Here is a 12,777-nt window from a genome sequence, read left to right on the forward strand (position 1 = left end):
CCAACCAATAGGCTACTACATCTATTTGAACTTTTAGTTCATCTGAAGATGTGTGAAAATGTTGGAGCCAGAGTACTCCCCAGTGTCCTCTCTACGTGTGCAGGTGCTAAAAAATTCACACGAATCTAGTTCTAGCTGGCCTAACTCACTCTTGAAATTTTTCCATTGGGGACACTTATAGAAAGACCTAAGACACTCTGGGGTAGAACTTCTGTTTCTTTGCTGAATGGAAACGTATCTGCAGAGTATCAAAAGCAGAGACATTTTTGGCTCACAAAAAAACTAATAAAGTTAGATTTTTATGTCAGATTCCAATAACACAGCTAGTCACCCTAAGTGAGTACGTGTTAAAGTTCAAGAGGGCTGCTGCTGTTAAAGTTTAATAGTGCAGCACATATAGAATGATTTCTGCTTAGTAGACTTCCTGTCTTTGCAGTATCACTCAGAGAGGATTTTAATAAGTGTTGTTTTTCAGAGATCGTTGTTTGGAGTAACAAATTTCAAAAGTCTAAATTCCGTTAAGTGAGGTCAGACACCAGTGGAGAAAATGTAGAGTGGGAGTGTACAGTGAATCAGAAGGGACTGTGTTTGGCTTGGGGATTGGTGGAGGACAGGAGGAACTGGGTTGTTGGTAATAGGCACAGAGGGTGAACCCGCCTCCGTGACCAACTCAGAAAACACAGTCGTGGTCCAACAAAGCAATCAGTCTGTGGAGTGAGAACTGATTCCAAGAAATTAGGTTATTTAATATGTTTCAATCTCTGGCCCTAATGTATGACTCCTCCTTATTTGGCAGTGGAAATCCTGACTGCTCGTCAGAAGAAAGCAGAAGAACTAAAGAGACTCACTGACCTTGCCAGTCAGATGGCAGAGATGCAGCTGGCCGAACTCAGGGCAGAAATTAAGGTCAGTTCTAAAATATCACAGCCTGAACCCTGAGCCAGAGAGCTGATCCTCATTATGTTTGTTTTGCATCCACAGAGTTCTGCTCTCTGAGGATCTAACATCTACACCCAGCTCTCTTCCACAGGGTGGAAATAGAGAACACAGAAGGGGGAAGACCCACATAATCACTGTGTTTAAGTGTAATGTGCTTTGAAGGAATGTGTTACTCCAAAGGAGAGGTACAAGCTATTTTGTCAGTCAGTACAAGCTATTTTGTCAGTCAGAGACTGACCCAAATAAAGTAACTTGGCCATGAATTATAGCTGGGATGGGGGATATTATTTTCACACACTGATTTATATGTATGCATATAAACACATCCACAGGTATATACACACACACAAAGCATGAACGTAGTGTAATGGTGAAGATTAGAAAGCATGCGGTCTGTGGAGATTTCTTTCCTATATTCTTTTCTAGTTTAGTTGCATTTTTAAGAATACTACCCATAAATACGTATTTATTAGATTCCTTCATTGACAAGCAACAGAAACTGACCCTGGCTAACCTCAAGGACAAGTAGAATTTGACAGGATGTGAGTATAGCTCAGCAAAGCAGAGCCCTGTCTGAAGGCTCAGCTCAACAATTAGGTAGGAACTGGGGTGGCTCTGGTGAAATAAGAAGCAATAATCACTAGACACTCTCATGGGACCGTCAGCCCTGTACCACCCCGCTTGGCTCAGATCCCTAAGAGAGAGGCTCTGATTGGCCTCCACTTGGGTCACGTCCATCATTTGTCCCAGAGAGGGTGTGACATCTTGATCGCCAGACCCACCAAGATTATGGATCTTTGAAAATGCATCAGGGTACAGTTACCAGAAGGGGAAATAGTTACCAGGAAGGCAAGTATAAGTATTTACAACAAAATAGGAAGAAATTTTAAAATTCCCCTTATCCACTTTTTCACCCAGTATACTAAACACACACACACACACACACACACACACACACACACACACACACACACACACACACACACACACACACACACACACACACACACACACACACACACACACACACACACACACACACACACACACACACACACGCCTTCCAGCTTCTTACCCACTTCCAGGAAACTAGAATGGTTGCAAGACACAGCTGCTGCTAGCTTTGAAAGTAAGATTGCAAATTGGGGCATAAAACTGCTTGGCAATGATAGACAGTGGCAAGTGACTTTTCAACACCCTACCTCCTGGTTGGGCATGAAAGCGGGCCCCTTGGGGAAGAGGACCTCACCCGAGGGTGCTGAGGGCATCAGTGGCCTTTCCCTCCTCACCTTCTCTGCTCTGGCTTTTGTGGCCTCCCACCCAGCCAATTGCAGTGGCCTCCACACTAGTCTCTCTGCCTCCACTGTCTCCCTCCAGCCTCGTACACTCCACTAAGACCAGACTTGAACTCCCAAAGCCGATCTGGTTTCCCCAGTATATCTCCTTCCCCTCAGAAAGAAATTCACAGCTGGACTTCAATATATATTCCAACTTCCCTCTCTCTCTACAAAAATTCCAGCTTGTTAGAACATCAAGTAAGAAATATGTAATTGTTAACTTCCTGATCTATTGAAATCAACTCATCTTCCGAGTTTCATTTCTGCCTATCAAAACGCCACCCATCATAAAATAGTAGCACAGGCTTTGGAGTGAAACAGTCCAGCTGCAAAAGTTTCTACTTCTGTGATCTTGGATAAGTTACGTGTTCTCTTAGATTCTTAGAACCCCAATTCCCGCGTCTGTAAAACAGAGGTAATAATAGTACTGACTTCATAATACTGTGATCAGATGAAATGAGATGATCTGGTAAGAATTTGGCCAGTGCCTCGTAAGTGTTCAATGATTTTTTCAGTGTTCCCTCTTACATAACTCTTTCCCCATTGCCCTCAGTAGGAAATAATTTCTTCCTCTTTTATATTCCTAAAGCACCAACCACATTCCACCTTGTATGGTAGTTAATGGTATCTGTTTTCCTTGCCATTGCTAAACTCCCTGGTAAACTCAAGAAGGGACTGAGTCACAGTTATTTCTGTATTTCTCACCATCTCTTCTACACATAGATCTTAATTTTAAATGAATGGAAAAATAATCTCTTTCTCACTTCTTTTCACAGCACTTGAAATTCTGCCATTTAAAATAATATTTTCCAGACACTAAAGGCTTTGTGGACGTCCCGGTTCCCTGTTAAAATAGGAATGGGGGTCTAGGAAGGGCGACATGTTTTCTCTTGATGGTTAATACCTTAGCAGGCACTTGGCCAAACTCAGAAGACCCTGCCAGAACGCAATTCAGAAAAGTACTAGAAGGACGAGGGGTGCTAAAAGGTTAAATAGATGAGTCAGACACACATTCCATGTAGGCCCAAACAAGAGAAACACAGGCCCCTCACATATTCCCCTGGCAGGAAGATGCTCATTCCCTAGCCAGGTCAGCACTAAGACCTAAGACTGAGCGTGGAGCCTCCCAGCAACAGGGCTGGAAAGATCCCTACCAGGTCAGCACTGCAGTGGACACCGGAAGAGCAGAGTGAACGCATCCACGGGGTGCCTCCGTCATTTCTGTAATCATGGGGTTCCTGCTTTTCATCTCTTTCCTCCAGCACTTTGTCAGCGAGCGTAAATATGATGAGGAGCTCGGGAAAGCTGCCCGGTTCTCCTGTGACATCGAACAGCTGAAGGCCCAAATCATGCTCTGCGGAGAAAGTGAGTTTTGCGTATTTGCTAAATAATTCTGTGTGAGTAACCTTGGTGCTATTTGGAGTTGCTATTGGAAATGTCAGGTGTGGAGTCCCCCCAGGGGGCTAACGTGAGGTCTAAAGACATTTAATGATCTAAGTTCATGACACAAGTCACCAGAAATATCGAGATTTGAACCTAGAGTCTTCAAATGCCACTGCCCATCAGTAACTCCCCAGGATTTATTAAGTGGAACAGAACAGGTCAACTAGTTTATACCTTTTGCAAACTTTTATTAAGCACTGCCAGTTAAACTGCTTCTCTGATTTCAAACAGCCCTGGTTCTACAGAAACTCATTAGGCAGAGAGTGAGTCTTCCTAACATGTCTGGGAACAATCAGTTATTGTTGTGCAGGGCCCAGCTGTTGTGCGAGCCCCTCAGCAGTGCCCTGAGCCTCCGCCCTTAGTTCTCTGTGCTGAGTGAGGCTGCAGATAATGAAAGACTTCACTCAGCCATTAGCTTTAGTCTTGTTCCCTATTAAGCCTTAATTAGAGCAGCTAATGTGCAACAAAATTGGCTGCTATATTTTCCCCCTACACCAGCCCACCCACGAGGGGAGGTGGGAATGAGCACTGAAGCGGCTTTAAGGACAGCCGCAAGGAGCAAAGGACTAGTCAATGACTTGGAAACCCACAGCCTCGCAGTTAGCTGAAAAATTAAGATTTGGCTGCACTTCCTATTATGATATAATTAACTATACTATACTACACTGCATACATATATAATAACACAATTTGCTTTTATCACTTCACAATCTATGGTAGACATTTTTTCATATCAATATATTTAACCAGTCATTTCTCTAAATATAATTGATGTCACCGGTCTTCTGGTTGCTGCATTTAGATTGCTTCCAGTTTTTCACCATTAAAATAACACTGCTGATCACCTGAGGCCAGGAGTTCGAGGCCAGCCTGGCCAATATGGTAAAACCCCCTGTCTCTACTAAAAATACAAAAATTAGCTGGGTGTGGTGGCAGGTGCCTGTAAGCCCAGCTACTTGGGAGGCTGAGGCAGGAGAATCACTTGAACCTGGACCTGGGAATCAGAGATTGCAGTCAGTGGAGATTGCACCATTGCACTCCAGCCTGGGTGACAGAGCGAGACTCCCATCTCAAAAAATAGATTAATTAATTAAATAACACTGCTGCGAGCATCCTTGTCCACACATCCTTGCCAATTATTTGATTTTCTGACTGCATTTTTAAAAATTATTGTTCCCCCCTGTACTCTTCCTTATGAAAGAATCTACCTATTTGCCATTCTCTATCCCCAGCTTTTGCCCCACCTCTAAAAAAGGGAACTGCCCACCCTCCTTTCCACTTCAGCCCTCAATGAGCAAGACAGTGATGCTGAGTGATGACCTGTCACCCATCTCAGGGGCAATGGAGAGGTGCCCCTTCACCTCCTTTCCTCCTGAGCACTTCAAGTGCCATCTAGTGGGAGAAATGGTCCCTTACCAAATTCCAGGTGTCCATTCTGAAAGACAGACACTGTAATCATCCAAAGGTCCTTCCTTCTCAGCTTTGTTGAGAGCACATTGAGAACCCACAGGTACTGAACCAGAAATAGTGGTCCCTGATCTGCAGACAATAATGACCCCATGAAACTGAATCTGGTGAGCACAGGAGCCACAGAAATCCCCTGGTCACATTTGGACAGCCCCAGCTTGCTGTCACACCTTCCCAATGCACTGAAGGGACTGGGGATGCGTCCCTGGCCTTTCCATTTCTCCTGTATTGTGATTCCTATTGGTCCCGCCTAATCCTCTAGCAGAACCCTGGGATTAAATCTGATCCAACAAAGGGAGCAGACAAAATTGCTTTCAAAAATTGGTGACAGTTTTAAGCCTCAAAGAAAGGTCTAGCTGGCAGTCAGATTCTGGTGAACTGTGAGAGGGAAGCTGTGGCTTTATCCTTGAATTGATTCCCTCCAGTTCCGATTCAGTGTAATCACATAGAAATCATCCCAGCAGAAACCACCACTTTCAAAACCAGCAGGAATGGTCATAATAAACGCTGAGCAGACCTGCCTGAGCCCTGAGCCCTGAGCTCTGATGGGTGTCTGCCTGATCAGCCTGCCTTGCCTGTAACCTTGGAAGTGGTGCACATCTGCAGTGAGGCTGCAGAAAACGGGGCTGATTAAAGGTGGGAAAATGGAGCACTAATGAAATATACAAGATGTCTTAGGGGCTGGCGGGCCTGGCCCTGTGTTTGGGGGATATGCATGACCCAGAGTAACAGAATTCCTAACATCCAACATCACCCCATTCCCAAGCTCTCAGAACATCGTGGATCTGACAGGCCAGAGTGTCCGCATAGCTCCCAATCTTTCTGTGTCTGCAGTACCAGTTGGTCCAGGGAACTGATCAGGGAGGTGAGAACAGGTTTGGTAATGGGGACTCTATGAGGCAGAGTGCATTTGCAGACAGGGCCAGAGAGGGAACCTTGAGGTTTCATTATCTCTTTTCCCTTGGTGGTTCTTGACCTAAAGAATAATATTTAAGTTGCTCAGATATGTCTTATTTCCTACAAATGTCTCCCAACTTGGATGATTATGCTGTAACACAGTTCAGTGATTCCCACAAGAGAAATTTGGTTGTTCTCTTAAGCACCAAGATGCCCTTTCAAATAACATCTTTCAAAAGAAAACTTTTTAATGTTTTTGTGGAGTTCCTGGCCAGTTTCTTCATCTTCTAGCGCTTCCTAATGGGTTACTGAGGCAGCAGTGTTGGAGGTGCAGCTCGTAACACTGAGCACTTTCTTATTGCAGTTACACATCCAAAGAACAACTATTCCTCAAGAACTCCCTGCAGCTCCCTGCTGCCTCTGCTGAATGCGCATGCAGCAACCTCTGGGAAACAGAGTAACTTTTCCCGAAAATCATCCACTCACAATAAGCCCTCTGAAGGCAAAGCGGCAAACCCCAAAATGGTGAGCAGTCTCCCCAGCACCACCGACCCCTCTCACCAGGCCATGCCGGCCAACAAGCAGGTAAGCAGACACTGGTGCAGGGTGCCAGTGGGGGAGAAAAAAAACAACCCTGTTTCCAGAGGAAGAAAACAGCAACTGCTGGATTCTGGGCCTCCTGGGGTCACACTCAGGCTCCCGCCACCTGCCCTCACCCACTCCCCACCCAGCAGCACTGCCCAGCTGGCCTCTTGGGAACTCCCCTGGTCGCTCTCATCCATGGCCCCCAGGTGCTTTCCCACGTGGAGGAAGTGGCCTGCGTACACTCTTGACTGCATGAGCAGAGTCCACCCAAGTGACACGGCTCTTCTCATGGCTAGGACTGCCACCATCCCTGGGGCCCTGAAACCAGCCCACATGTGGAAGGGACCCACAGAGACTCGGGAACAAGATTTGGAACCTGGCCACTGAAACTACTAATGAGAGGAAATCTGGCATTTGTTTTTTAAGATATTTTAATCCCCACTTATGTTTAGCTGATCAATAGGAGGCTAAAGTTAGTGCAATCTTCTCTTCTCTTGGGATTTCAGTAAGGAGACTACATTTCAAAATGGCATTCTTCATTCTTATCTACTATGACGTCTAAAGACACAAGTGTCCAAAGAACAATCTTCCTTCTCTCCTTCTGCTTCTCCACTATATCTTTTGGAGGTGATTTCCCCCTTACCCTTAGAGAATTAACAAAAAATTGGGATCTGCCAGGTGCAGTGGCTTACTGCTGTAATCCCAGCACTTTGGGAGGCCAAGGTGGGCAGATCACTTGAGGTCAGGAGTTTGAGACCAGCCTGGCCAACATGGTGAAACCCCGTCTCTACTAAAAACACAAAATTTAGCCAGGCATGGTGGCAGGTGCCTGTAATCCCAGTTACTCAGGAGGCTGAGGCAGGAGAATTGCTTCAACCCAGGAGGCGGAGTTTGCAGTGAGCCAAGATCGCACCACTGCCCTCCAGCCTGGGCAACAAAGTGAGACTCCATCTCAAAAAAAAGGAACCTAAGATACCTTTTATCATCTCCAAGAAAATGTCTTTCTTTTTTTTTTTTTTTTTTTGTAAGTCTTTTAAAATGCTGGTTTTCTAACAGGTGTCTTGTTGGGTTTTGCTGTCTCAGCCTTTGAGAATTCTTATTAATGATATTGACAGGTGTTTTCTCAGGCCCTGAAGTCTTCATGAGCTTTAAGATAGCACTTTGACAAGGAGCATGTTATAATCTCATTAGTTAAAGATCATAATCAAATCTGTTTTTACTTGTAGTCTAAATGTATCTTCACAGTTTTTGTTCTTTTTTTTTTTTTTTTTGGCACAATCTCGGCCCACTGCAGCCTCAACCTCCTGGGCTCAAACAATCCACCAGGCTCAGCCTGCAGGGTAGCTAGGACTACAGGCACGTGCCACCACGCCTGACTAAATTTTTTTGTATAATTTTTGTAGAGATGGGGTTTTGTCATGTTGCTGTCAAATTTCTGGGCTCAAGTGATCCACCTGCTTCAGCCTCCCAAAGTGCTGAGATTACAGGCATGAGCCACCATGCCTGGCCTCTCTGTTCATTATTAAATACCATGCTAATAATTAAGTCTAAAATTTAGTCTAAGAGTTTCCCTTTTTCATAATTTCTTTAAAAACAAAGGAGGCCAGATTAAGTACTATCTATGTAGATACTTCTTCAGTTTTCTGGTTTAGCAATTTAGGTAATGGCTCATTTAAGTTGAAATCCACTCAAATATCTAAGTCAGAACACTGTAGACCCAGGTAAGAAGGGCCCTTGGACTGGGCCCTGTGTTTTCAAGTAACCTTCTTGACCCTCCCACAGCCATGGCCCTCTCTACAGAGTAAGGAATCAGAGAGACCAAGGAGACAGGGCCACTGGAATCTACACTCTTTGTTCTGAAGCATGCTGCCAGTCAGTACTCGAGATCCTGGGTTACTCTTCCCAAGTGGGCCCAAGCCTGCTCACAGGATCTGCCTGGACCACTTTCCTGTATACATCATCTTGAAGATGAACGACACTGCCAGTTTTCACAACTGTCCGCCTGAAGGGTGGGAGTGGAGGCGATGCTTAGGTGTGCAGGCTGGAATGTCCACATTTGTGTGTGCAAGGCCCCCTTACAATGTGGGATGGAGCCAGAGATAGGAAAAGACAGTATTCAGATATATGGTGTGTGAACCCCAAAAATCTAAGACAGGTCTCAGATAACTTAGAAAGTTTATCTTGCCAAGGTTGAGGACATGCACCCATGACACAGCCTCAGAAGGTCCTGATGACATGTGCCCAAGGTGGTGGGGCACAGCTTGATTTTGTACATTTTAGGGAGACATGAGACATCAATCCATTTGTGTAAGGTGAACATCAGTTCAGTCCGGAAAGGTGGGACTACTGGAGGCAAAGGCGGACAACTGGAAGCAAGGAGGGGCCTTCCAGGTCTTAGGTAGATAAAAGACAGATGGTTGTATTCTTTTGAGTTTCTGATTAGCCTCTCCAAATGAGAAAATCAGATATGCATTTATGTCAGTGAGCAGAGGGGTGACTTTGAATAGAATGGGAGCCAGGTTTGCCCTAAGCAGTTCCCAGCTTGACTCTTCCCTTCAGCTTAGTGATTTGGGGGCCCCAAGATTTATTTGCCTTTAACAGATATATGGACCTACATTTGTACTCTTGCTCTAGGCTCTGAATTATTGGGAGTTGGTCTGCCCTAAACCTATACCATCCAGTCACAGTGCACAAATGAAGAACCTTATATATTTGTAACTCATAAAATTTCATGTTTTCGTAAGAGGTTTGATTTTCAAAAAAGGTTTATATTTATGTTACAACTTAAGAGTCTTGTCAGGAAACAGTATATAAAGTGGGAATAGCTCCACCATTTCCCAACTATAGATAGACCTTGGGCAAATCCCTGAAACTCCTTATCCTCATCTATAAAATGAAGCACATAATAGCAACTATCTTAAAGGGTGATTCTGATGTTAAATGAGGTAGTGCATGGTGAGGAACCCCATTCAGTTCATGGTAAGCACTCAATGAGTGTTGGCTATTACTGACCTCGAGGAGTTCAGAAATCTTTCCCTTGTACAGGAGCTTAATCCATTGCGTCCTTACTACTCATCCATTTACATTCCTGGTCAGTGATGTGTTGAAGGAATGATTTTTTAATAGAGGCTTCAAAATTTCTTTGCTTATAACTGCAGAAAGTTTAGAAAAACAATGAATTACCTCTGTGAAAATACACCTTATTTCTGCATGCCACCAAGACCTGCCAGATACACATCACCCCTATATTTGTCCAAGATAATATTTCTGAACTATAAAGATATTTGTTTTGAAATAAATTAGAAAAGCTACTTTAGAGAAGAAAAGTTACAGAATTTTACTTTTTCTTCACTTACGTAATTAGAATTCCTATGCATGGTTTTGAACAGGAAATTTTCCTTGACCCCTGCGCAGGCCTCGCAACAAGGGTGCCTCACTTTCTCAGCCTGAAGCTCTCAACCCCTCGGGGGAGGGCGAGCATGCAGGTGAGCAGGTGCAGGAGCTAGAGCAAGCACTTTTGGGCGCCGGCAGGATCAAAACTCCATGCAGTCCCACAGCAGCGCCTAGGGTGGTACCCGTGACCCCTGGAGCCCCAGAGGGCGGGCGTTACAATGCTCTTTTAGCTTTGCAGTCCAAGGACGGCTTAAGTGTTTAACAGCTCAATAGACCTACTTTTTCATGAAGGCAGAGGGTCAGTGTGACACTTTTCTGTATCCTGAGCTCTTGTCTAGCATCCATGAAAACTCAGGTCATATGAACAAATTGAAGGATAGTAAACACAGGGGATTTTATTGCCAATCAAAGTGGCTATCAGCAGGAGGGAGAGCTGGAAAATGGGGATGGAGTGGGAACATATTCTTCCCCTCAAGTCCTGCCATCAGGCAGTCCCGCTAAAGTCAAGCTGCTGCTCTCCGACTCAGACTGCAGTCTCCGACGTGCAGCTGCTTCTCCTCTTCTCTGCTCTGTGCCAGTGGAGCCTGGGATTTTTATGGGTACAGGATGGGGGGGTGGGGTGGGCCAGGGGTGGTTTTGGAAAAGGCAACATTTGAGCAGAAAAACAGGAATGTAAAGTTCTCACTTCGGGCTTGAGAATGGGTCTTGGCCAGGGGCCCTGCCCTTTTTCTGTGTACAATTTCTGTGCCTCCTGTCCTTCTCAGTCTCTACAGAATGTCTCCGAAATCTCCATAGTAGAGGATCATCATTACTCTGCTCCTGGCTTCTGTTTTATTCTGCTATAGTTTAACCATCTTTATGAATTTTATTTGACCCAGTTTTTGAATTGTCTGTCTTACGCTTCTGTAACCTCTCTTTCAACATCATTTTCTTCCAGTTCCATTTACAAAACAGTCCACTATTCTTTTAGGATTAATAATTTTATCTGCCTGACCTCATCTTCTTCATTCATGTTTTCTGATTCTTCTGGTGTATTAAAAAAAAAAAAAAAAATGCTTACCTGTGGCTTAGAGATTTGGTTTCCCTGATGTCTACTGGTGTCATCAGTGGCTTGCTGGCATCTGATACTTACCTCTTTTCTTTTTTGGTAGAACGGATCTTCTAACCAAAGACGGAGATTTAATCCACAGTATCATAACAGCAGGCTAAATGGGCCTGCCAAGTCGCAGGGCAGTGGGAATGAAGCCGAGCCACTGGGAAAGGGCAACGGCCGCCACGAACACAGAAGACAGCCGCACAACGGCTTCCGGCCCAAAAACAAAGGCGGTGCCAAAAATCAAGAGGCCTCCTTGGGGATGAAGACCCCCGAGGCCCCAGCCCATTCTGAAAAGCCCCGGCGAAGGCAGCACGCTGCAGACACCTCGGAGGCCAGGCCCTTCCGGGGTAGTGTCGGTAGGGTTTCACAGTGCAATCTCTGCCCCACGAGAATAGAAGTTTCCACAGATGCAGCAGTTCTCTCAGTCCCGGCTGTGACGTTGGTGGCCTGAGCTAGGAGGAAAAAGAGCAGTTTTCACTCAGTTTTGGTTCCCTGCCCGAGGTGCTGACCCAATTCGCTGCCAAAAGAGTGTCAATCAGAATATACAAATCCTGTATGGTTGTGTCATCCTCTCTTAATCATTTTTACTAATTCTAATAATCAGCTCTAGCTTGCTTCATAATTTTCATGGCTTTGCTTGATCTGTTGATGCTTTCTCTCATCAAGACTTTGCAGCATTTTAGCCAGGCAGTATTTACTCATTGTTAGGAAAATCAAGATGTGGCTGAAGATCAGAGGCTCAGTTAGCAACCTATGTTGTAGCAGTGATGTCAGTCCATTGATTGTCTTTAGAGAGTTAATGTTACAAAAAAGAATTCTTAATAATCAGACAAACATGATCTGCTGAGGACACATGCGCTTTTGTAGAATTTAACATCTGGTGTTTTTCTGAAAAAATATATATACATATATTGCTTTATTTGAAACAAATTAAAATATGCTGCATTTGACACCTGGCTAGTTTCTTTTATTGATACTCACCTGGTTATTGAATGTACTGTTCAGTGCTTTCAAAAAAACTTTAGAGACTAGAGGTTGTGGTGCAAAGCTCTGTACAATAAATACTGTTTCTGTTGAGACAAGTACTCTTTCTGGAAAAAAAAAAAATATATATATATATATATGCCCTTTCAATTAGGTTACACAAGTAGATGGATATGCACCCTGATCGTCTTAGACACACCATGTGGCAGCTGGGCAGTTGGAAACATTGGTTGCAAGTACCACAAACCTCAGCTGAGCCTAGCTTCAACAATAAGAATTTATTGGTTCAGTGAGTGAAAAGTCCAGTTGGTCCAATTTGATCAGGATTTCAGCTCCCAACTCTTTTTTTTTTTTTTTTTTTTTTTTTTTTTTGAGACAGTCTTGCTTTGTCACCCAGGTGGAGTGCAATGGCGTGATCTCAGCTCACTGCAACCTCCACTTCCTGGGTTCAAGCCATTCTCCTGCCTTGGCCTTCCGAGTAGCTGGGATTACAGGCGTGAGCCACCAAGCCCGGCTAATTTTTATATTATTAATAGAGACAGGATTTCACCATGTTGTCCAAGCTGGTCTTGAACCCCTGACCTCAGGTGATCCACCCGCTTTGGCCTCCCAAACTGCTGGGATTACAGGCATGAG

The 12,777-nt window shown here is 44.5% G+C and overlaps 1 protein-coding gene across 4 annotated transcripts in view; it reads left to right on the plus strand.

Annotated features, from left to right (window-relative positions):
- The window catches only part of SPATS2L (spermatogenesis associated serine rich 2 like), a 172,804-nt gene extending 160,697 nt beyond the window's left edge, over nucleotides 1-12,107 (plus strand). For all 4 annotated transcript variants that reach the window (XM_054476802.2, XM_054476805.2, XM_054476797.2 and 1 more), the window contains 4 exons: nucleotides 797-906; nucleotides 3,539-3,641; nucleotides 6,448-6,668; nucleotides 11,213-12,107. In XM_054476802.2, coding sequence (XP_054332777.1) covers nucleotides 797-906; nucleotides 3,539-3,641; nucleotides 6,448-6,668; nucleotides 11,213-11,608 — 830 coding nt within the window. In that variant the 3' untranslated portion in view covers nucleotides 11,609-12,107. The remainder of the gene's footprint in view (nucleotides 1-796; nucleotides 907-3,538; nucleotides 3,642-6,447; nucleotides 6,669-11,212) is intronic.
- The last annotated feature ends 670 nt before the right edge of the window (nucleotides 12,108-12,777 follow it).

This window comes from Pongo pygmaeus, chromosome 11 (assembly GCF_028885625.2).
Source record: "Pongo pygmaeus isolate AG05252 chromosome 11, NHGRI_mPonPyg2-v2.0_pri, whole genome shotgun sequence".
Lineage (NCBI taxonomy): Eukaryota > Metazoa > Chordata > Mammalia > Primates > Hominidae > Pongo > Pongo pygmaeus.